At 45.3% G+C, this 26,040-nt stretch overlaps 2 protein-coding genes across 7 annotated transcripts in view; one reads left to right on the top strand and one right to left on the bottom strand.

Annotated features, from left to right (window-relative positions):
• The window catches only part of LOC100865960 (neprilysin-1), a 66,875-nt gene extending 55,197 nt beyond the window's left edge, over positions 1-11,678 (top strand). For 4 of the 6 annotated variants that reach the window (XM_086904759.1, XM_086904761.1, XM_086904760.1 and 1 more), the window contains 12 exons: positions 2,040-2,171; positions 2,322-2,420; positions 2,508-2,689; positions 7,031-7,217; positions 7,394-7,570; positions 7,661-7,761; positions 7,897-7,952; positions 8,028-8,314; positions 8,395-8,553; positions 9,000-9,076; positions 9,151-9,495; positions 9,619-11,678. In XM_086904759.1, coding sequence (XP_086760885.1) covers positions 2,040-2,171; positions 2,322-2,420; positions 2,508-2,689; positions 7,031-7,217; positions 7,394-7,570; positions 7,661-7,761; positions 7,897-7,952; positions 8,028-8,314; positions 8,395-8,553; positions 9,000-9,076; positions 9,151-9,295 — 1,602 coding nt within the window. In that variant the 3' untranslated portion in view covers positions 9,296-9,495; positions 9,619-11,678. The remainder of the gene's footprint in view (positions 1-2,039; positions 2,172-2,321; positions 2,421-2,507; positions 2,690-7,030; positions 7,218-7,393; positions 7,571-7,660; positions 7,762-7,896; positions 7,953-8,027; positions 8,315-8,394; positions 8,554-8,999; positions 9,077-9,150; positions 9,496-9,618) is intronic. The other 2 variants (XM_031918369.2, XM_031918368.2) reach the window with 2 other exon arrangements.
• LOC100866315 (CDAN1-interacting nuclease 1) overlaps positions 1-26,040 on the bottom strand; it is a 131,049-nt gene that overhangs the window by 96,610 nt on the left and 8,399 nt on the right. The gene's annotated exons all lie outside the window — the stretch shown is intronic.

The raw sequence follows: 26,040 nt of genomic DNA, 5'->3' as shown, positions 1-26,040 counted from the left end.
TTGCCGCGCTAATACATTTCTGCATTATGAGCAATCGAGCTAGCTAAGCCAATTAATTTGCCTCCGTTCGTTTACATTTCGAATCTCCTGTTTCTTCAACTTCCCCCTCATTCTCCTCACCTTCTCCCTTACTTCCAAAAGTGGAGATCGGCAAAATTGCTTTTTCAAAAATTTCCATCAGCAGAGAAGAAAGTGGGCCGAGTTTCCAATGGATATCCGGAATATCCGATTGCCAATCTCCACGTAACTGAGACGTATCCCCCCCTTTTCTCTCGAACGAATTTTTCCTCGAGACAGGGCCTTCCTTCGCCTCATTTCGGGATCCTCTCCTCACGGAATCGCGCTCGATCGCGCTTTCCAATTCCTCTCCGCGCGAATAAAACACGAACAAGCGGATATTGCTTTAGTTATCATACCATTGTGCCCTTCCCCCCACGGCTTCATTTATTATTGGAAGGAATGTGGTCGAACGTCGATCGGGATCGATGGAAAGAAATTGGATCGCGTTTCTATTTTTTCTTTTGCGAAAGGAAATGGCCGACTGAACAGAACGCAGAGAAGAGGTTGGTAGCCGAGGTGGCAAGGAAGGTTGGCAGCTTTTAATTCGATCGAAACACACGTTAATTCAGACGGCTAAAAAGAGTTAGAGTCTCTCGAGTCAGTCGACGAGCGAAAGAAAGAACGAGTGAAACGCTCTTTGATCGAAGGGATCAAAGGAAACGGGAGGAGAATCGTGGCGAATTATTGAAAATCGAGATGGAATTTCGAGAATCCGACTTGGTGAATCTCTCTATACTCTGTTGGAGGTAAAAAAATTACGATATTTTTCTTTGTTCCATGCATCCCTCGTACACGATCGCCCTTTAAAGGAACGATTCTGAGGATTCGTTCGAGAAGAAAAGTTACCGCAATGCTCCCCTCTTATTTCAACCTGTTTGATTGTAAAAGAAACGATAAACGATTCTGACTCGTGATATGATAGAGAATATATGGAAATTCCAAGGAATCATCGTATCATCTTTGTGAAAAGAGGTGTACGAGATTTTGGGAGGAAAACGGCGAGGAACGATCTCTCGGCGGAAGATATTTCGGCGCGCTCTGTGTTTCCACGTTTCTCAGGGGGACGACGCGTGAAAACTTGTTCCCTCTCAGGAGGAATAAACGGAGGAAGAGAGAAGGAGAGAAAAAAATCTGCTCGATAGTCGCGCCGTTACGTTGCATATACGAGAAGCATTTCGAGAAGTTCATCCGACAGAGGGGCGAATTCCCGCGGGTGGGCTAAAGCTTTCCTCGAGCGGAAAAGTTGCCGGTGTGAGAAGAGCGTGCCAAAGATAGAGGAGCGCAGCCTTCGCTCCCCTTATCGACGTTCCTTTCCATCGTTTTTCCTTTCTTCTTTTTTTCTTTCTTTTACACCCCTCTCGTTTTCGTTCTCGAGAGTCGCAACACCCGGAACCGTTCATCGAAATTATTCGCGCTCGAATAATTCCTCCCGCGTTTAAAAATTTCTCGATCGATGATATCTCGAGACGAGGAAGAGCGTTCGAACAAAGAAGAATCATCGTGGAATTGTATCTTCAATTTACGACGATTTAATTTCTCACGGAGAAAGTTTTCTTCTTCGAAAACTTCGCATCGTGTTCGATTAATTTTTATTAAAGTTTGATTCTCTTTCTGGATCGCCCGACTCGTCGAAACGGATCGAACGACTCTCACCGCCCCCAATCGTATTTTCAGAAAATACGATTTGATTTAATTTTTCCATTCTTTTAAAATTTTATTCTCGTTGTATTTCTCGAAACGGATCGAAGTTTCGATCCCGAAAGTTTTGTTGAACACGTTCGTGGCTTCTTCGACCGTTCGCCTTTTCGACGACGATCGATCTTCTTCTTCTTCATTCGCGGATGACGTGTATACGACACCTTTCCTCTCCCTTTCACGATCCTTTCGAGCGAACATCTTCATCCCCCTTTTTCTCTGAGCACGGTTTACACGCGCGTTTGTCGTTGATCGAACGATATCAAACGGTTATTATTTTACAGAGTAAGATGGAGGAGCTAAGATCGAGAAGGATTCACAGAATCGTGGAGGGTTTTCTACCGAAGACTATGGATCCGAAGGATCGCGCATCGGAGATCGATCTGCTGTTACAATTCTGTCTGTCTCTCAGCAAGGTGAGGACAAACAAACAAACTTTCTTTCTTTACCCGAACGATGGTCATCGAGCCATCGTTCGATTAAAAAAAAAAAAAAAAGAAGCAAAAGGAAGGTTCTTCTCGAATTTTCATTCGAGATAAAATAAATAAATGTTGATTTATCGGCAGATATATCCGAAGCACAAGGATCTGTACAATTGGGTGGACGTGGACCAAAGGGTGTACGTGCCGTTCAACATGTCCTATCTCCAGGAGAGTTTCGGTTATGTGAGTAAAAGGTCGAACGTTATTACGTGTCACGTAGGCAATTTTTGGATAGGAAAAGTGACTTGGTCCCGTTTTCACCCGGGTTAGATAAGGTGGGGGACGCTGCTGAACGCCACTCTAGGCGCTGCCACTGCCGATCTTTACAATCACAGCAGCCGCAATCGGGATCGTAGCCCTCACGGCTACGAGGATCAGCTGGTCTACGTTTACGTTACCGCCCCGCGCTACTTCCGCAGCCTTGGCAAACTGCTGAATCGCTTTTCCAGAAGGTAAGCGCGTGCGATTACGAATCCCCCCCTCTGGAAACATCCATCCTGCTCTCTTTCCGCCCGAGCTTTGGAGAGGATCGAAGAGGAAATTTTTTCGATTATTTTTTTCCTTCTACTTTCAGGCAATTTGCGAATTTCTTTTCGGGAAATTTTAACGAATGGACGTTCTTTATTTTCGTGCAAATTTAGATTTCTGGAAAGATCGGAGAGGAGCAATTTATCGAAAATACGTCCGTTGGCTCGTATTTTCGCCACGAAATTCCATTCTTCTTTTCGCAGCATTGACTCGGCCTGTTCGCGAGCTTTAATCGAATCTCTGACTTGATTACCCAAATCCGTGAACGGAACCATTATTCCAAATCCGAGTGAATATTAAACGAGACGGATAAAAGATTTGAAATTTAAATCTAATTTTTAGAGGAAAAAATAACAAGTGTTGGGTCAGCGATTTTTAATTAAACGAATCGAGAGAGAAATCGAGTGTAATTACACTTTCTATTTCGCGACAAAAATATTATCGATCGAGCGTGAAGAATTATTTTCGAAGATGAAGCGGAAATACGAGCGGAAAAACGGCGTTCTTTTTTTTTTTTTTTTTACGATGGCGCAGCCAGTCGCTATTTATTAACCGAATCATCTGTGTGCGATATTAAAAATAACGATGGAAGGTAACTGCACCTGCAATTTTTACGATCGCTCCTCCTATCGAAATTACGAAATTTCGATATCAAATCTCTTCGATAATTTTTTCCCTTTATGGGCCAATTCCCTTTATGTGGACATTTTTACCCGATTTCGCAATGGATTCTTCGTTAAACGTTAAACAGTTTACACGACGACGCAAAAATGGGCGCGTTGAGATCGCGTTTCGAATTATCGATATGGATTTACCGATATGGATTGAAATGTTCAACCTATCATCCGCTCTCCTTGCCGCACATTCGTCAACAGTTACAGGAAAATATTATATTAAGCTACAATACAGCTAATGATAATTTTATAAACACGAAGCTAAACTGTTAGTTCTGCCCTGTTTTCCCCGGGTAAATAATTGTTATGCTCTACAAAAGTTTTGGCTGGCTGTTGTTCAAAATATATATATATATATTATTGATAACGAGCGATCGATAATCCGGAAGTCGAAGATTCGAGTAAATATCGGCCATTCGGCCAATGAATCGAATTATGGATATTAATGGAACGTAAATGAGGTCAGTCGGAAGAACTGCATTATTGCGTCGAATCGCGTTTACTTTCGTTGGACACATTCGAGGAAGGAACGTACGAAGGAAATACGAATCGTTGTCGAACGAACGAGGATTCGCATTAGGAAACGTGGTGTCATTGGGATGATTCTTCTTTTCGATTACTTGGAAACCGTGACGATGAATTTTCAGCGAGAAAAATTGGAAAATTGTCGTGAAAATAATTTTCTTCGCAGTTATTTCGAGAATAATTCGAAAACAGGTGAGAGAATTATCATGAAATTTTCGCCCGATCCTCGTGTAAAAGGGTTTGAAAAAAGGGAGAAATTCGTGCTCGATTCGACGATCCAGGGGAAAATTTCGATTCTCGCCGCAAGAATTCTTTGGCCGGAGGAAAATTGATATACCGTGTCGCGTATTCGTTGGCTCGATAATCGAGCCACTTTATAGGAACAAAGAGCAATCGAAACACGATTAATTCGCCTTTCGTCCGACCAATTAATCCTCCCATAATTTCTCTTTTGTCGAATGGAACAAAAGCAGGGTCTTTGAGGATAACGGTCGATGACTCGACAATTTCCAAAATTAATAATTCGAACGGACATAATTAATTATCGAATTCAGGACAGGGCTAACTCTGATATAATCTATTGACCGTTTGAAATGTTATTAATTATAAAAAAAAGAGCAGAAAAACGAAGAGAAGCGAGATCGATTTTAAGATTAAAAATACGCGTTTCATTTCTTTCAAATTCCTCTACTTAGCCGCACGATTGCGGACATTTTTTCCCCGATAATTCTGGACGAGGAAGCAACGCTGTGAACATCGATTACCGCGAATCGTACCGATCGCCGAGGTTCTCACCACGCTTCGTTGAGTTTCACGCTCCGTGTGAGCCGAATTTCACTTTGATGACACTGGCATTCGCATTTGCATAATGCGTATAACGCAAGTTCCCCTCAAGTTCCGGTCAGAATTCGATGGAAGTTACGCGTGACAGTTTCAAGAAAGGGCGACAGAAAATACAATTTCACGGGGTGAAAAATGATACTTTTCCTCGAGCGAGCGAGTGTAAAATGGTAACTCGAGCTTCGTCGAAAAATTTCGATAGAAGCTGTCAACGAGCTTAGAAGAGTAAATTTGCGTGTGAGAGAAATATCTCGTTCCGACGACGAGACGTCGAATTTAATTGGCAAATCGATTTGCTTGATCGAATCGTTAATATCTGTTCAACAATAAAAAATGAAAAAAGAGGAAAAAAGGAATAAGTGATTGTGGTGGTATTCGAGCTGGAAGACGGCTCGACTCGAGTTTATTCGGATTATTTCGGTGGAAAGATCCGAAGGTGAAATTCTTTGGTCGGTGTAAAGCACGAAGCGACAGAGTATAACATTTTATAACGTCGAGTCAAAACCAAATAATTGTGGCACAATTACAATATAGTAACAATAGTTTTTCGCGTAATTTTCTCATTTCCTATTTAAATGGACGACGAGGCGACAAATCGTCAACTTCCCAGTTTAGCCCTAATATCAGAGCGTACCGATAGGGGAGCAAACGTTCGAGAATTCGAAAACGCCACTCTTGGCAGCCTACGCTCGTTCCTCTCCGCTATTATCTCTCTTAGACAGACGCTATGCAAATGGAGGGATGAATACAGCCACAGCGATAATTACCGGCGAAGGTAATTTCGCGGAACGAGACATTCGCCAATTTGTATTCGAACCATCTATCCCGCCATTTCGAAATCTCGCTTTTCTCGCAACGTCTCGTGAATTTTAATCTAAACTTTTCCAATTTTCTTTCCACCGTTGTTCCGATTACGTATGAAGAAGAATTTCGAAATAACCGAAATAATCACGTTTTAAATCGTCACGTTTTTATATATTTGGAATAATCGTTTTGGAAATGGTGGCTGGAAATGAAAGGTAAGGTTAAAGCGCGGCTTTAAGGATTTGTTTAGTAGGTGGCCGATCGTAGTGTCGGCGTAACATTTACGAGGAGAGAATTTCGTACGCACGCGGTTAATAAACGTACGGCACGACCATAAATTTTGATACCAGAGCATGCATCGTAAATCGGCGCCTAATTCGTCCATTACACTTCGTCAGGAAATTTCGGCGCATCTGCGGAAATTATCGCTGTTCCCGATCTAAAAAGATTTTTATCGTTGTAAAAAAAGGAAAAAAAATTTTTTCCAACCTCTTTGCAATTATTAATTCCAGAATTGAAACTCGTTGAAAATTTCGAGTAATTAAAATGCTCGAATAACACTTATCATATAGCTATTATAGTTGATTCGCTCTTAGTTGATTAACCCTCGATCGTTCGACGGTATAATTATTCGCGATTATTATTACGTTTATGAACGATAAATTGTCCAAGTCCAACTTTATTCGTAATTTTGCCCATCATTGCCTTCCATACCTCCATACCGTACATTAAAAAAGGAAAAAAAATTTTTTCCAATCTCTTTGCAATTATTAATTCCAGAATTGAAACTCGTTGAAAATTTCGGGCAATTAAAATGCTCGAATAACACTTATCATATAGCTATTATAGTTGATTCGCTCTTAGCAATAACCTCGACCGTTCGATGGTATAATTTGCGATTATTATTACGTTTATGAACGATAAATTAAATCCAAGTAACTTTATTCGTAATTTTGCCCACCATTGCCTTCCACGTATACATCTCAATAAGAAAAACTTGAAAACATTTCATCATGGAACGACTGTGAAAGCACGATCTCGATATATATACAAAATACACGAAAAGAAAAGAACTCAGTTAAAGGAATCGCGACGTAAAAGTTAAGCAGCATAAAGAATATCCTCGAATTCGTTTAAATGGGTTCGTATTTATGGTAGCGTGACATAGAGAGCCTCGATAGAATCGATAACGTTAAGTTCTCGATGCCAACTGTTCGTTATTATTACAGCAACGAGGCCATTATGCTTATATACATATTTTCGATGCCTATTCTCACAGACTTTTAATTATTTCATCCTTAAAGAAAGTTATGGCCAATGCTAGATCGATCGAAACAGAGAGAGAGAGAGAGGGATGGTAAACGTAAATAAAGTTTTAATGCAGATAGAATAATATACTCACGAGGGCATCTTGTTACCAAGGATCATTCACAATGGATTGTTGCTGCTGTACGCGACTGACACCCTGCACGACATCGTGAACGTGACCGGGAGCAAGGACTGGAAGCTTTCTTGTTTCAAGCTGACCAAGGAGGTGTTCGGTGAAGTCGTGGGCGCTCTCTACGTGCAACAGTACACGCCTCAGTATCTAGAAACCCTAGCGAACAGGGTAATGTGAAAAATAATTTGCACGAACACGACGATGCTCTACCTTAGAAAGCTTAGAAAGTTGTCTTAGAAATTTTAGTGTTAGGACGAGAAAAAAATAGCCTCTCTCGTTTCGAATATTTCCTTTTTCCTCTATCGAAACGCAATCGAGACAAATTGCATTGGTGCGGCGAACAGGTGGGGGGGCTGTTCGAGCGCGTGAAAGAGACGGTAGCCGAGCGTATTCTGGTGAAATCTTGGCTAGACGAGGAGACGAGGACGCAGGCGTTGTTGAAGCTCAACTCGTTGCGGGGAAGATTTCACGTGTGGCCTGGTTTCTACAACGAGAGCTTACTGGCCCGAGAAATGGCCGAGGTGAGCGCCTTCTTCTTCGCATTCCAAACGCGTCTCGCGATGTATTTATATCACCTTAAAACCTTCCCCCCTTTCTGTTACTTTCGACAGGTGGAGATCGATCCAGACGACTTTTTCCACACCGTGTTGAAACGATTCCAACAGATTCGCACCGTCGACGACAAGGTTTTGAGGAGAAACGTGACCGAGAAGTAAGAAACCGCCCGATCCGGATCAAAAACCGGTCGTTTTTCCTTCGTTCCTCGACTCAAAGAAAAAATCAACGCGCGAATACTTTGACTTTTGCTATAAATATCTCATATTTGAAATTAAATTTACTTTCGCAGGCGTCGTCATCCCTACAGCGTGAACGCCTACTACGAATCGTCGACGAACACGATTGGTAAAAACGAGAAACTTTCGAACCGTTCTTTTCGATCGTTGTTCGAGGAGAGAAAACGTAGCTCGTCGATTTCAGGCATCCCACTGGCGATGATGACGGCCTGGTCCTGGTCCTGGGACGGTGGACCAGCGTATGCCGCGCACGCGACTCTCGGATCGGTGATCGGCCACGAGATTCTCCACGCCTTCGACCTTCATCGACGCCGACTGCCATTGGATCCCGATATGAACGTCGATCAATGGCTCTGGATCACGCCCGAGTCTTGGAAGAGGTTGGAGGCGAGGATCGAATGCGTGGCCAGGCTTTACGCCAGGAGTTTCTGGAGGAAGGTTCAATTTTACGGGAACGACGTCGCTGTACAGGTTGGGAAAAAATATAATATACACATATATCCTTTGTAAATTTGTCGCGCGAGGTTGTGGCGGTGAAAACGTGTTTCCAGTTTGATTGGAACGTGACGAGGAACGAGAACGTCGCCGATATCGGAGCCTTGCAGATTTCGTATAAAACTTGGCACACTTTGACGAACGGCAAGGATCGAAGTCTTCCCGGATTGGAGGGACTTCGCGCGAGCCAGCTTTTCTTCATAAGCGCCGCCCAGGTAAACAGACCGGCCCCGTATTTCATCGATTCGAGATTGGCCACTTTCCTTCCCTCAAATTTTTATTATTTTCTTCATCCTTCGAAGATGTATTTTAAACGTGTCGTTTCGCGCGTTGTGCGCGTCACGTTCGATTTCCTATTACACGACGGTTGACGTGGCTTTTTTCCAAAAAGAATTTTCCGTTTTTCGTTTAATTCGCGTCCAATATCCGAGCGTTGCATGAATCGAAATTTTGGATTTCCTTCCATTTTTACCACACATTTCATTTTCGTTCTTCTTTTTTTTTTTTTTTGTTGCTTTATGGAAAATCGATATTCGTCACGCAGGGAAACTTTCTTCGAAGTTAGAAGAAGATCCACGAATTCTTTTTGTTGTTTTAAAAAATAGGCGAACACGATTGGCGTTTCGAACGTCACGTCAACTTCTTATTTCTTCCTTTCCAGACCTACTGTTCCAATATGACTGCCGAGGCCTACATTCTTTCCGTTGAGCTCGATTACCACACACCGCAGCCCGAAAGGTATCGATTGCGATTAAAAACGATCCGCGACACATTTCATTCCCGATCGAACGAAAGACTCGATGATATCAAAGCTCTCGTGATTTTTTTCCCTTCTTTCCGAAAACGGTCAACATCAGAGTCAACGGTATAATGATGAACTCCCAAGCGTTCGCGGACGCGTTCCGTTGCCCCCTCGGAACGAAAATGAACCCCCCCAACAAGTGCACCACCTGGTGATGACGGTCAGGCTTGGACGATCGTTCGCCGGCAGCGTAAGGTTTCGTCTCTTTGATAAAAAAAAAAAAAACTCGATCATTGGAATATGGCGATCATTGGACGTGACGGAAGGAACAGCGGAGAAAAGAAAAAGCGGCGAGGGCTTGATTGTTTTTTTCAACAATTGTCGAGCGATCTTGCGTCGGAGAGAATCGATTCGGGTAATAGAAATCATCGACTTGGTCAAAAAAAAAAAAAAAATATATAAAAAAAAAAAATAAAAAAAATTCTTCCTTATCCCTGACAGTTTGCAAGGATAAATTAATTTTAATTCGTATTTTCAGAGATTCGATTCGAAAAATTGGACGGATCGAAGAGAGCGATCGCTCGATTCGCCAAGGACGCGGAGGATCGATCGATGGACGACAAGCTTGTTACAGCGTTTTCAGAGTTTTCTAAGGAACCGGCGGTGGAGGAGGATCTCCAATCCTTCCCTCTCGGTTCGAACGCGCCATTAACGTTAATATCTCTCCTTACGACGCTTTAGAGGATTTTAGAGATTTATTATTATAGCGAAAGCAATAAATTGTTAAACGAACGAGAGAGAGAGAGAGAGAGAGAGAGAGAGAGACAGAATATGTGTGCGTGCGTGCGTGTGTGTGCGTGTCTGTGTGTGACGAACAAAAAAAAAAAAAGGAACAAAAACAGGCGAGTGAACGAGAGAGAAGATAAATTTATCAAAGCGTTCTCGATTTTGCAACAACGATCGGTGGTGGCATTAGAGAACGATGATATAATCATTCGTCCATTAGTCGGGACGAGTATTGCACCAGATAGACCAGATAAAAAAGAAAAAAAAAAGTATACGATCGTACATTTGGTATTTGATCGACACGAGGGTCGATCACGTTAGACGATCGATCACGGTTTATTATAATCTCCACGCCTTCGCCTATCCGAGCAGAAATCGTAGAAATCGTTCGATCGAACGATCTCGTTCACGACACACCTCGTACGAGCGTATACGATCGTACGGAATCTCGAGAGGAGTCGAGCAAAGGAGACGAGGCGGATTGGCGAAAAATCGTCCACGAGTCGCGGATTCGTTTAGTTTCTCGCGCGTTGTCTTCGCCTCTTGTCTTAGCCCTAAAAGTTAAAAAGTTTGTAAATAAGTCGTGCCTCCCACCCCTGATCTTTTTCGGTTTAGTTTAGTTGATTAGAGGAGCGGCGTAATGAAGTAAAAATCGTCGAGTTGAAGAAAATTAGGAGGAGAAAAAGGAAGAAAAGAAAACTCGTCGATCGACACGATCAAACTTTCGGATAGATCCACGTTAACGCTGAGAAGGGCTTTAGAGAGATAACCAGGCTGGTTAGAGCGCGCTTTCTATCTTCACCCGTGTATTTCGCTCGGTTCTATCTTCGTACTCTTCGGAAATTTCACAAATTTCGATTGACGCTTCGCTTTTATTCGTGACACCGTTTCGCTCGGTTCTCGATGGAGAGAGAGAGAAAGAGAGAGAGAGAAAAAAAGAAAAGAAAAGAAAGGAAAGGGAAAAAAAAGAGAGAGAAAAAAAACGGGTTTCAGTTGACTCTTGGCCGATCCAGCTCGACGAACAGCTCACTCGACTTTCACCTCAACTTTTGACCAGTCCCACGATTTCTGACATCCGTCTCCCTCTTTTCGCTCCGATATTAATTAATCTCGGAGTGACAATTGTTCATCACGCTGTCAAGTTAAGATAAGAGTCGACGAATTGCAACATGTCGAACGATTCTTTCGTAAAAAAAAAAAAAAAAAAAAATAAAAAACAATGTTTCACAACGTTGAATGAATCCCTAAATAAACCTGTATTCCTTGCACAAAAAACACATCTTTCGCAATATTCGTTTCGCTCGCGCGCAATTTTCTTTCATTGTGAAACGTGATTGTTGTTACGTCACCCCGATCCTTTCTCTTATTTTCCGGAAACGTTATCGGTGAGCTGTTGGTCGCGACGCTCTTAATTCTCCCCCTTGAAAGAAGAGTGAAAAGAATGTGGATGCGCTCGCAATTCCGAATCGTGGCCGCCACGAACAAAGGGAAATTGGATTGTCGCGGGCCAAAGGGTAGCGAAGGTTGTTACAATTTTGTAGTGCGTTTACGCAAGAATCGCGATCTGTGATATTCTTAAGCGTTACTTAAGCAATTCGAGGGATCGTTCGAGGAAGCGTTCGTCTCCTCCTCGATGGGATCGATTGTGATATAACACGTTCTCTTCGATAAGAGATTGTGGAAGAATGTGGCGAGGAGGGCTCGAAACGGCGCGCTCGGATCCCTCGCTCGAATCGAAAGCATAAAGTCACGTTATTGTAAATGTAAAATGGCTGAAAACTCGTATGGCAAATAAATATGGTTTATATACAAGTGTGCGTCACATCAATTCCCCCAAAAAGAGTTTATACACGTTTCTTGATAAAAGTTGTATTACACATTGTATTATCGTTGCAACATTCTTTTCGATGAAATATTTTTAAACGATGTATGGATACGAATTTTTTCCAATCTATCGAAATCTATCCCACTTCGAGAAAATGAAATAAAATTTTTAGTGCTTTTTTGTTTTTCGAATACAACTTCGTTGTATGGTGCGGGACATGGGAAAAATTTAAAAAAACAAAATTTTCAGAATCGAACGCCGCTCTACGATATTCCGTCGTGGAAACGATATCTGGAATTCGAAAGAATTGCGAATTCGAATGTAAAAGAGAAAAGAGAGAGAGAGAGAAAAAAGAAAAAAACGTATTAGAAAATTCGAGGCTATACAGTTTCGTTCTTCTCCTCGTTATACGCGAAATAACGAATGTATCGTATAGCATTAAAATTTATACGATAATTGGAAAGAGTATCCAATGAAAATGGAGGATTTAGAACGCGTATAACACTTGAATACAGATCAAAGTGGTTTCAAAGTTTGCGGCGAGTTCGATGAGGAAACAGACGAGTGTCTCGACGTTCCTCTGCTTCTAACCCCACAGAATATCCTAGAAAAAAGCATAATCGAAACCTGTCAGAAAGTATCAGTGTCCAGAGGGCAACCGAAATATATAAATCCTATTTCACATTCAAATTCGCGTTCACGAAATTTCTTACATGAGGGAAAATTCGAGGCCGCACGCCTGTACCCGAGGATGAGTTCCATGACAGATGACCTAACATGTCACCGGCTATCTCGCATCTCCTGATCCTCTGGGTAAGGGCGGAAATCGGAAATTTTCCCGAGAAAATACGCGAAAATACAACGAGACCCGTTTCGCCCAATAATCCATTTTCTTCGCTCTCACGTGTGATCCGTGTATCCGCAGATGACACTCGTCTCTTATGGCAGAATGAGCGCGACACGTACACCATACGTGTCCGAATTCGAGTACGTTCCTCGGCTTCACCCTTCCAGAAATCCCGATTGCCCGTCCCGGTTCATCAGTGACAGGCAAATCAGAGAAGACACGGACGAATGGGATCGACCGTTGATCGAGATCAGGGCTGTGCTCTCGCACTGCCCCCTCCTTCAAAACGAGAAGTAAGTTCTCTTTAGAGAGAAAGGGAGAGAGATCTGATTGTTCGATTTCGTTGGGAACCGATTTCGTAGAACGAGGCAAGGCGTTCACGTTCGTCGAAAACGTAGATACGACGAGGAACAGAATCCAGTGACGATGAGAAACTGCACGCGGAAGATCATTATCAGCATGAGGTTCAACAATATCGGCAAGGTTCTGATTCCTACAGATTTAACATTTCCCCTCTCTTCCTTACATTCCCACGAATAACAAGGGAAAAAAATTGGCAGACCGAGATCGAGGAGAAATTCGTAGTGATCGATCACGTGCTGGACCCGTTCACGATGGAAAAGATCCCCCTCCAAAATCCCTACGTGATCAAAGTTCGCCAAGATACTATACTGCAGTTTTACGGGTTGAAATTTCAAAGTGTGAGTATCTCATACGAGGAGAAATCTTTCTCCTCGTGAGAGAGGAGAGAGAGAAAGAAAGAAAGGAAAAAAAAAAAAAGAAATCAAACTTTCCATCATCGGTCGACGACTCTGCTGGCCGGTTACCCTCGGATTTCGCGAAAAATTTCCCTCGATCCTTATTATCGGATCCCGATAAATGACACACTTTATCCAACGAGTTTTCGCGGGGCGTTCATTTTACCGATCGTTGGTAACTGCTGCTAGCGGAGCTAGTCGACGAGATCTCGCGGGCAATCTTATTGATCGCGCGGCTTTGAACAAGGTTGTTAACGCAGAGGCGAGGGAAGAGGTGATTAACAACCGGAGCCCGAATTTCACGGGGTGCAGCGTTACCGAGCATCCCACTTGCGGCCGATCCTTCATACACGGGAAACCTGTTCCGTTCAGCGAGGTAAACGGCACTCTTTTATCCTCCATCGATTTTATCATCCACGTTAGAATAATAAGCGTAGAAAATAAGCACCGATTTCTCTGATTAATATTGCTCGATAAATCGGTAACAAATACGAAAGCTTGGCGAGGAATATCTTTTCTCCGTTAAGGGATTTACGTTTATCCGTATGTTACTCCAAACGAGATACATTTCAATACGATCATATACGCGTTAATAATCATCGATCAGAATTAGATTCAGAAATCCGAGAAGAAGAACTCTGAATATTTAATGATTCACTTCGGTTTCTCCCTCGATTTATCCGCGTACGAGTAAAACGTCCCTCCTCCCTCTTATATCGAGGATAATCCGGGACGAAACGGTTGCAGGGTTTCTGTTGTTCCTGCAATTCGACGTTCGAGAGACAGGATTTGTCGGGGCAGCCGGCGGCAAGTTGCAGCGGCAAGGCCAAGTCGAGCTACGGGGCCGCTTCGAACAAATCTTGCAACAGGTTTCAGAGCGAGAGCGGGTGCAGGGAGGATAATTCGGTGGCACGAGGCCAGCCGACGAGGGGCGAGGCTCCGCTCCGTGCAAACGCGTCTCACTCGTGTCTACCTGGCAACGAGACAATCGAGTTCGGAACTTTGTACGACACGCGGAACGGAATCCAAATAATATTGTCGAAGAAACCGGTTGCAAATAAGGAAACGGTGAGTAACGAGTCGAGGAAAGGCGAGCCGGCCCATCTTCCCACCACCACGACCCAGGTGAAAAAAGGACAGGACAGGTGCTACGACGGGAAGCGATTGGAAACGTCGACGAGCTCGTTTCTCGAGGTGATCGTTGGCGAGCTGGTGGACGTAACGACGTTGGGGGTTGGACGAGATCGGGCGTTGACGCGTGGAAAAGCGACGGGGAAGGAGGGAGATTTGAAACAGAGCCAATCGAGCACGGAGGCCGTGGTCCACAAAAGTTGGGGCACGAAGGAGGATGGGGGGAAAGGAGGGTACGAGGCCTCGAACGGTCGCGGGTTCCAGTCGATCGGCGATTCTAAGCACAGGGGATCGATGACGGTGGGGAAGAGTTCAGGATTGGCGGAAGAGAACGGAAGCGATCGATACGGAGAAGGTTCGAGCCAATTCCATAATTCGAAACATGGCGAATCGATCACGAAATTGGGCGAAAATTCAGTCCGATTCCTTCCGAATGGAGGAAATCGGTACGAGGCTTCGAATAATCGAGGATCCCAGCCGATCGGTAATTCGAAGCACAGGGGATCGGTGACAATCGTTAAAAATTCGGAACTCGCGATGGAAGATGGTGGAAGAAATCGAGACGAAGTTTCGAGCGGACGCGAATTGTATAATTCGAGACACGGCGGGTCGATGACAGTGGCGAAAAATCGAGACGAAGCTTCGAGCATTCGTGAATTTCAATCGATGCGTAATTCGAAACACGGCGAATCGATGATGGTGGGGAAAAATTCAGGATTGCCGAAAGAAAATGGAGAAAATCGGTACCAAGCTTCGAACAATCGAGAATTCCAGTCGATCCGTGATTCCAAACACGGCGAGTCGATGACAGTGGGGAAGAATTCAGGATTCGTGAAAGAAAGTGGAGGAAAACTGTACCAAGCTTCGAACAATCGCGAAATCAATGATTTTAAACCCGGAGAATCGATGACAATGGCGAAAAATCGAGACGAAATTTCGAACAATCGCGAATTCCACGATTCCAAACACGGCGAATCTATGACAGTGGGGAAAAATTTAGCATTGGCAAAAGAAAGTGGAGGAAAACTGTACCAAGCTTCGAACAATCGCGAATTCAATGATTTTAAACACGGAGAATCGATGACAATGGCGAAAAATCGAGACGAAGTTTCGAACAATCGTGAATTCCACGATTCCAAACACGGCGAATCTATGACAGTGGGGAAGAATTCAGAATTCGTGAAAGAAAGTGGAGGAAAACTGTACCAAGCTTCGAACAATCGCGAATTCCAGAATTTTAAACCCGGAGAATCGATGACAATGATGAAAAATCGAGACGAAGTTTCGAATAATCGCAAATTCTATGATTCCAAATACGGCGAATCTATGACAGTGGGGAAAAATTCAGGATTGGCAAAAGAAAGTGGAGGAAACCTGTACCAAGCTTCGAACAATCGCGAATTCCAGAATTTTAAACCCGGAGAATCGATGACAATGGCGAAAAATCGAGACGAAGTTTCGAATAATCGCAAATTCTATGATTCCAAATACGGCGAATCTATGACAGTGGGGAAAAATTCAGGATTGGCAAAAGAAAGTGGAGGAAACCTGTACCAAGCTTCGAACAATCGCGAATTCCAGAATTTTAAACCCGGAGAATCGATGACAATGGCGAAAAATCGAGACGAAGTTTCGAACAATCGTGAATTCCATGATTCCAAATACGACGAATCTATGACAATGGGGAAAAATTTAGGATTGGCAAAAGAAAGTGGAGGAAAACTGTACCAAGTTTCGAACAATCGCGAATTCCAGAATTTTAAACCCGGAGAATCGATGACAATGGCGAAAAATCGAGACGAAGTTTCGAACAATCGTGAATTCCATGATTCCAAATACGGCGAATCTATGACAATGGGGAAAAATTCAGGATTCGTGAAAGAAAGTGGAGGAAAACTGTACCAAGCTTCGAACAATCGCGAATTCCAGAATTTTAAACCCGGAGAATCGATGACAATGACGAAAAATCGAGACGAAGTTTCGAACAATCGTGAATTCCATGATTCCAAATACGGCGAATCTATGACAATGGGGAAAAATTTAGGATTGGCAAAAGAAAGTGGAGGAAAACTGTACCAAGCTTCGAACAATCGCGAATTCCAGAATTTTAAACCCGGAGAATCGATGACAATGGCGAAAAATCGAGACGAAGTTTCGAACAATCGTGAATTCCATGATTCCAAATACGGTGAATCTATGACAATGGGGAAAAATTTAGGATTGGCAAAAGAAAATGGAGGAAAACTGTACCAAGCTTCGAACAATCGCGAATTCCACGATTCGAAACACGACGAATCGTTAATGGCGAAAAATCGAGACGAAGCTTTGAATAATCGGGAATTCCATAACATCAAATACGGCGAGTCGATGGCAATGAGGAAAAATTCAGGATTGAGGAAAGAAAATGAAGGAAAACGTTACGAAATTACGAATAATCGAGAATTCCAGTCAATCCATAACTCCAAACACGGTGAATCGATGATGGTGGGGAAAAATTCGGGATTCGCGAAAGAAAGTGGAGGAAAACTGGACGAAGGTTTGAACAATCGCAAATTCTACGATTCCAAACACGGTGAATCTATGACAGTGGGGAAAAATTCAGGATTGGCGAAAGAAAGTGGAGGAAAACTGTACGAAATTTCGAACAATCGAGAATTCCATGATTCAAAACACCGCGAATCTATGACAGTAGCGAAAAATCCAGAAGAAGTTTCGAATAATCGGGAATTCCATAATTCCAAACACGACGAATCGATGGCCATGGTTAAAAATTCGGGATTGGCGAAAGAAAATGAAGGAAAACTATACGAATCTTCGAGCAATCGCGAATTATATAATTCGAAACACGGCGAATCGATAACAATGGCGAAAAATCGAGACAAAGCTTCGAATAATCGCGAATTCCATGATTCCAAACCCGGAGAATCGATGACAATGATGAAAAATCGAGACGAAGCTTCGAACAATCGCGAATTCCACGATTCCAAACACGGCGAATCGATGGCAGTGGGGAAAAATTCAGGATTGGCGAAAGGAAATGAAGAAAAACTGTACGAAGCTTCGAATAATCGCGAATTCCATAATTCGAAACACGGCGAATCGATAACGGTGACGAAAAATCGAGACGAAGCCTCGAATAATCGCGAATTCCGTGATTCGAAACACGTCGAATCGATGGCCGAAAGCTCGATGGAGAAAAATTCGGGATTGGCGAAAGAGAGCGGAGGAAAAGTGCACGAGGCTTCGAGCAATCGCGAATTCCAGTCGGTCGGCGATTCGAGGCACAGGGGATCGGCGATAGCCGGGAAAAATTCAAGATCGGCGAAAGAGAACGGGGGAAAACGGGAGGATGTTTCGAGCAATCGCGAGTTCCACTCGATCGGCGATTCGAGATCGACGATAGCGGGGAAAAATTCAGGATCGGCGATGGAGGATGCGGGAAATCGGGAGGAGGGTTGGAGAAATCGCGGATTCCACTCGATCGGCTCGAAAGAGGAGGGGAAAAAGTTGTCGGAAGTGGAGGGAAATTCGATGAGCGAAGGATCGGGCGGGCGAGAGGGCTCGTTCCGCGGCGTCACTTGCCCTGAGCTCTCGTTTTACTCGGTGGAATACGAGTCGAAGAAATTGATACCGGAACGAAGATCGAAGGAGGTTAACGCGGAGGATAACGCGGTGGACGATGGACGGAAGAAATGCCAGATCGAATCTTTCTACGCGAACAAGGATTGGACTTTGAAGCGCGAAAGGAAGAGGAGCAACGCGTTCTCCGCCATCGATCTGGCCGCGATTCGGCCCCCTATGCATTCGACCGGCCGTCTCAGACACTTTCAGACAGGTGTGTTGAACAGGTCCGGGACGCGATGGACGGTCCCGGCAAAAGAGATCGTGGACGATAATTTAAACGAGGTGGTAGGAAGTACATCGGCGTGGAACGAAGCCGACGGTTTCAACGAGAGACGTAGAGCGGAAAGAAGATCGGGACATTTTCGATCGAAGAAGAAGAAGAAGAAGAAGAAGAAGGAAATTTCGGGCGAAATTTACGGGAGGGAGAAGCGCGTGATTTCGAGCGCGAAAGAGGGAACCGCGTTGCGGAATGATGATTTTTACACGCGCGAGAGGAAAAAGCGTCCTAGGGAAGAGACGATTGAGAATTATACGCCCCAAAAGAGAACGTTGAAGGACGTGTCGTTGAGGAACAACTACGGTCATCACGGTAAGAAGAAGTCGAGGGAACATTTCGCCGGTTACAAGGAGGACAAAGCCAACTTTAGATCCCGCAGATATGTAAAGAGTAAGAAAAACCAGCATCCCATACTCGACACGGAGGAGTCGATCGGGAAACGAAAATTTCGGAAACGAGGTCGGCAAAAGAGAAGCGAAAGAGCGGACGACGGGGAAAGATTCGCGGAGCCGAATTACGGTAAAGGTATGCAAATATATATAGATAACGCCAAGTCGATAAGGAAGCCGGCAAAGTTCGTCAAGATGTCGAACGAATACAACGATAAAAAAGACTCGGAAGAGAGGAGTAGGAGCGAGAAAAAGGAGGAGAAGAAGAAGAAGAAAGAAGAGGAGAAGAAGGAGGAGGAGGAGAAGAAGGAGGAGGAGAAGAACGATGAATCGAGTTCAAAGGACTCGGACAACTTGGACAAAAAGATCGAGGAGAAATTCAGCCGTATAAGCGACACGCTCAAGGAGGACACGATGGGGTTGAAACCGTCACAGAGGAAGGAGGTTGTGCCAAAAATGCGTAACGACGAGTCTTCGAACGATTTCGACAAGGTGCAAAACAAAGAGAAGCAAGAGACGGTGAACAAAGAAGTGACAGATACAGGTAAGGAAGGAAAAGAAGGCGTACAAGGGAAAGAGATAAACGCGGAATTGTCGAATCAACCGATCGATGAAATTCCTGATATAAAAAAGCTAATAGGATCTGTTTTCAACGAAAAGATAAATGATTTCGATTTTAACAAGAAAATTCCCTCTTATCAATCGATCGGCTTCGACATCAATTCCGATATGGTGGATTCTCAGAATAAAGAGCTCAAGGAACAAGAGTTCGCGAATAAAATAATTCCTTCCTACCAATCGATTGAATTCAATGTGAATCAAAGCCCCGATATGGGCACTCAAAGTAAAGAGCAAGGATTCTCGAACAAAGAAATTCCTTCCTATCAACCGGCTGATTTTAACGCGAATCAAAGCCCTGACATCGGTCCTCAAAATAAAGAGTTTAAAGGGGAAGAATTCCCGAATAAAGAAATCGGACCTTCCGACCAATCAATCGACACGAATCAAAGTTCTGATTCGAGTTCTCAAGATAAAGAGTTTAAAGGGGAGGAATTGTCGAATAAGGAAATTCCTTCCGATCAATCGGCCGACACGAATCAAAGCCCTGATACGGGTTCTCGAGACAAAGAGTTTAAAAACGAGGAATTCTCGAGTAAAGAAGTTTCTTCTTCCGATCAATCGGTCGACGTGAATCAAAGCCCTGATAAACAGTTCAAAGAACAAGGATTTGAAAACAAAGAAATATCTTCCGATCAATCGGTTGACGCGAATCAAAGCCCTGATAAACAGTTCAAAGAACAAGGATTTGAAAACAAAGAAATATCTTCCGATCAATCGGTTGACGCGAATCAAAGTCTCGATATGGGCTCTCAAGGGAAAGAGTTTAAGGAGCAAGAATTGTCGAACAAAGAAATTTCTTCAGCCGACATCGGTTCTCAAGATAAAGAGTTTAAGAACGAGGAATTCGCGAATAAAGAAATCCCATCTCAATCAATTGACGCGAATCAAAATCCTGACATGGGTTCTCAAGATAAAGAGTTTAAAGGGGAAGAATTCCCGAACAAAGAAATTCTTTCTTATCAATCGGCTGACGCGAATCAAAGCCCCGACATGGGTTCTCAAGATAAAAAGTTCAAGGAGCAAGAATTCTCGAATAAAGATATTCCTTCCTACCAATCGGTTGATTTTAACGCGAATCAAAATCCTGACACGAGTTCTCAGGATAAAGTGTTTAAAAGCCAAGAGTTCGCGAATAAAGAAATTCCTCCCTACGAATCGGGTGACACGAATCAAAATCCTGACTTCACTTCTCAGGATAAAGAGTTTAAGAACGAGGAATTCGCGAATAAAAAGATCTCTTTCTATCAATCGGCTGACACGATTCAAAGTGATATAGGCTCTCAAGGTAAAGAGTTTAAAGAGCAAGGATTGGGGAATAAAGAAATTCCTTCTTATCAATCAGCCGAGTTCAACGTGAACCAAAATCCCGATACTGGTTCTCAGATCAAAGAATTCAAGGAATTGGGATTCGGAAATAAAAAGATTCCTTCCTATCAACCGGCCGAGTTTAACGTGAACCAAAATCCTGATATCGGTTCTCAGAGTAAAGAATTCAACAAGGAATTAGAATTTGGAAATAAAAAGATTCCCTCGTATCAACCGATCGAGTTTAACGCGAACCAAAATCCTGATATCGGTTCTCAGGGTAAAGAATTCAATAAAGAATTAGGATTTGGAAATAGAAAGATTCCCTCGTATCAACCGGTCGAGTTTATCGTATACCAAAATCCTGATATATCCGATTCTCAAAATAAAGGGTTTAAGGAATTAGGATTCGGAAATAAAAAGATTCCTTATTATCAATCACCCGAATTTAGCGCGAATCCCGATATCGATCCTCAGAACAAGGAACTAGAAATCGGAAATAAAAAGATTCCTTTCTATCAATCATCACCCGAATTTAACGCGAACCAGAATCCTGACATCGGTCCTCAGAACAAGGAACTGGAATTCGGAAATAAAAAGATTCTTTTCTATCAATCATCACCTGAATTTAACGCGAACCAGAATCCTGACATCGGTTCTCAGAATAAGGAATTCAATAAAGAATTAGGGTTCGGAAATAAAAAGATTCCCTCGTACCAACCGGTCGAGTTTAACGTGAATCAAAATCCCGATATCGTTTCTCAGAGTAAAGAGTTCAATAAAGAACTAGGATTCGGAAATAAAAAGCTTCCTTTCTACCAATCGGCCGCCGATTTTAACGCTAACCAGAATCCTGACATCGCCTCTCAGAACAAAGAATTCGAATTTTGGAGTAAAAAGATCCCTTCGTACCAACCGGCCGAGTTCAATCTGTATCAAAATCCTGATATCGATTCTCAAAATAAAGAATCGGCGAGTAACAAAAAGATTCCTTCGGCCGATTTGAACGTGAACGAAAATCTGGACACCGGTTCTCGGGACAACAAAAAGATCTTTTTCTATCAATCTTCGCCCGACACGAATCAAAATCCTTACGTAATAGTTTCTCAGGATCTCAACGAGCAAGAATCGGGGAATAATAAAAAGTTTCCTTCGTATCAATCGGCTGATTTCAACCAAAATCCTTTCGCGAATCCTCAGGACCAAGGACTGTCGGTTAAAAAGATCCCCTCTTATCAAACGGCCGAGTTTAACCTGAATCAGAGTCCCGACACGGGTTCTCGGAACAAGGAATTTCAAGATGCAGGGATCGGGTACAAAGAGAACGAGAAAACGAGCAAAGAATTGTCGAAGCTGAATCAATTGTTCAACAATTACAAAAGTTCGACCCCGAATTCCGATCTGGTTATCCCTCCGCCGTTGGCCTCGCCCGTCAACAACCAGCAACCGAACAATCAAATTTTACCGAACGTGTTTGCGCCCGAGGGCGAAGCTCTCCCGCTAGACTTGGCCAAGAACGACCTCCTTCTGTTAAACCCGAATCCCGTATTTACCACGGAAAAATCCGATTTGACGAGGGCGCTGGTCGTGGTGGACTTTTTCAAGGTCGTCCCCGACATGAGTCCCGAGTCGTTGAGGATGCCCGAGTCGTTGAGGATGCCCGAGTCTCCTCTCGTCGGGGTAAAAAAAAACATTGAGGAAGGAATCGGGCAACTGGTGCCGAGCTACAGGGATGGGACGACGACCACGATCACGACCACGTACATGATGAACGAAACGACCGAGACAACCGAGACAATTCAAATGACCACTATCACGGACCAGATGATCCGGCCCGGCTTCAAAACGCCGCAACCCGGCCACACCTCGGTCGGAGGCGCCGACTTTCACGAGGAGATCGGGATCGAGGGGATAACGATCCCTGAACGGCACACCGTGCTGGTGCTCACCACCGAGTCCTCGCTCGAGCGAGGATTCACCGATCTCGAGTCGATCTACGCGACCGTGGCGCCGGTCAAGTTAGCCGGCGATCAACGAAAGCTTTGGCTCGGGGATCGAAGGCGGAAAAAAAAACGCACCGCCTCGCCGACGACCAAAGGGGACGAGAAGGGTGGCGCGAAGATGGCGCGCGAGAAAGAGGCGAGGCAGAGTCGGAGGGATTGCGGGAAGGAGAAGCGTTTGATGGACTCGCTGTTGAAGTTCTCGTACAAGGCGACGAACGTGGATTTCGTAAAGAAGAAGTCCGGGTCGAAATTCTCGCACGAGCAGCAGAATTTCATGCGGATACGGGCGAGTGTCGGTGGTCCAGGTAAGCTGTACGAGGATAGCACGATAGGAGAGTGTGGGGGAACGGGAGAGGATAAGAGGCGGCGAGCGAGGCCCGATAACCTAATCGATTCTGATCGTGTGAAAGGTGAGAAGGAGGTGGACAAGTCGCAGGACAAAGCGTCTCACGGGATCAAGTGGATCCACCATCCGTGGTTCGCGACCACCGATACCTCGGAGTACACCATCAGGAAAGGGAGCAAGGACAGTTACAACCAGCCCGTTTTGTCTCCCAACAAAAGCCCGTTCGGATTCGGCAAGGGCACGAATGTGAAGAGCAAAGACACGTCGAAGAAACGCAACTCCGTTAATCCGACGATGGAGGTGGTCCCGGGGAGGATACTCCCCCCGTGCAAGGACAGGCATCGTCGCCTAGGCGCGGATCACGAGGCGAGGATCACGAATTGCCACGAGGGCGACGCGGGGAGGACGAATCGGAAGGGGAGGCGATTGCTGTCCGTTCAGACGTTGGGGGAGAAGGAGAAGGAGAAGGAGAAGGAGAAGGAGAAGGAGAAGAGGGAAGCCGATCACCGGTCGAGCAAGGATAGGAAGAAAATCGAGGAGCACCAGGAGAACAATTTCATCAGCGACGATGGCTCGTCCGACATCGATTACGACGACGCGTCGTCGTCCGGGCATCGGAAACGCTTGAAATCGATTCACGATAAAAATCGGGAGAAGACGAAGAAGGACGACACGGCGAGGGTGAAACGGAAGAAGAAGACCAAGAACGAGAACAAGAAGCAGGGATTGGTCTCCTCGTCGTCGCAAGAGTTGCCGGACGAGGACGATTACAACGAGTCCGAGGAGCAGATGGACGGGGATGAGAAAAGGGTGCAGGATCAGGAGGGGGCGAAGAAGGACGAGAACGATAAAGGTGCGGAGAATGCGGAGAATGAGGAGTCAGTGGAAAATTTCGACACGAATCCGACGTTGGAGAATCTTTTGGAGAAGGAGTCGGACGAGGGTTCCAAGATCTCGGAGGAGGAGCAGACCGACGATTCTTACAATCAATTGATCAACGACGTATCCTCCGATACGTCGAACGAGTTCGATAAATATTCCAACGATTTCAAGAGCGGGACGAATCAGATACGATCCGCGGAGAACGAGGGTGAGAACAAGTTGGAGAACAACGATCTTCAAGATCAGAGCGACGAGCACGGGAAAAATTTCGAGATCTCTCTCACGGGGAAAATTCACTTGGAGAGCGATTCGTACGGGCGGCCCGTGTCCATCAGTTTCAACGCGGAGCCCGAATTTTTCAAGGAGAACTCGATCGACGATGGGAAGACGAACAATTACGGGAATCGGTTCCCGTTGGAGTCGCCCAATTCTTTCGCCGACTCGTCGGACGCCCTCGTCTCCGGCGAGGCGGACAATGCCAACGCCTTTTTGTCCGACGTTTTCGACGCCGCCCCCTCGGCCAACGCCCCCCTCGATCAGATCGACGATCGAACGGTGGCCAGGGAATATTTACTCGACACGATGCGCGCCAAGAATCGGAACACGGGCAAATACAGGGGGGACTCGGATCCGCGGCAGAGGTTGCTCTACCTGCAGAAGAAATCCGTGGACGACGTTGTCACCTCGAACGAGGGGGGGGACGACGACGACGACGACGACGACGACGACGACGACGACAACGTCGTGGCCGCGTCGTTGGACGGGCAACTTTCGTCGTCCAACCTCGTGGAGAAAAGTGACAACGACGATTGGAAAAGGATCCTTAAACGTTCGATGAAGGAGGATTCCGACTCGTCGAGGTTCTCCTCGCTCGAGAATCTCGACAATCTTCCGCGGGAGACGGAGGAAGTGGAGGAGCAGGAGGAGTCGCCCGACACGAACCGCGACGATCCCCTCAACATGGACACGGATCTGAACAAGATCGCGTTGAGCGACGAGGAATCGATGAAGGTGAACGACGAGTTCCTCGACAATTTGCCCCAAGTTTCCCTCGACTTGTCCGACCTGCCCGAGAGTTCTTTCCTCAACCCGGACAGCCTGGGGAGCCGCGACGCCGTTATAGAGGACAGCCTGAGCAACATGGAGCAGACGGAGCGTTGTTTCGCGCCCAACTTCACCACGATAAGCATCCAATTGCCCATAAACATCACGTTCACGGACAAACGTCTCGGCGTGTTGGCGTCGGACGGCGACCTAAGCATCCACGACGTGAAAATGGCCGCCTCGATGAACGCGACCAGGGCGCAGGAGCAACGGGCGAAAAACGTCTCGGCGCCCACGATCGAGACGACCACGATAATAAGCAAGACGAACGAGACCGTTATACAGGCGGAGCTGTCCTATCCGGAGCACGTGGCGCCTAAGAACATCTCCGCCGCGATGGAGGTGGAGACGAAGCAGGAGAAGGCGGCGTTGGGAACGGTGTTACCGGTCGAGACGACCACGATAATAAGCAGCGCGAACGAGACCGTTCTGCAAGCGGAGCTCACGTATCCGGAGAAAGAGGAGCGCACGTATTTGAAGAACATCACGGGGATGACGACCACGTTTGAGCCAGGGACGACGACCACGTGCGAGCCGACGACGACCACGTGTCAGCCGACCACCACGACGCCGACGACCACGACCGAGACAACCCTGACCACGACCGAGGCAACGCCAATCACGACCCCCTTCGTCACCACGACCACGACCGTCGCCCAGACGACCACGTGCATACCGACCACCATCTGCCGACCGGTCATGATCGGTCGACCGGCCGTCCAAGCGGTGACCACCACCGTTCAAACGGTGACCACCACCACCCCTCGGGCGAGGACGAAGCCGCCAACGACGAGCACGACTCTGGCGACCACCACCATATTATCGCGTATGAACGAGACCGTGATAAAGGCGGAATTGAGCTTTCCCAAGCAGAAGGGGAGGCCCGAGGCCGCCAAGAAGGTGAAACCCGATTACGGTTTCACCAACGACCAGTCGATAGAGAGGAAGAACATGCTCGCCATTTCGGAATTCGTGAAGAAATTGGAGAAACTCGTTACGGACAACGTGACGTCGAGCGACGCGCCGGGCCGTACCCTAATACACCTGAAGAAATTTATCATC

This window comes from Apis florea, unplaced genomic scaffold (assembly GCF_048593485.1).
Source record: "Apis florea isolate Af1SG1 unplaced genomic scaffold, ASM4859348v1 contig_2350_pilon, whole genome shotgun sequence".
Taxonomy (NCBI): domain Eukaryota; kingdom Metazoa; phylum Arthropoda; class Insecta; order Hymenoptera; family Apidae; genus Apis; species Apis florea.
Note: the sequence above shows the minus strand (reverse complement) of the source record. Positions and strands in the feature narration are given on the sequence as shown.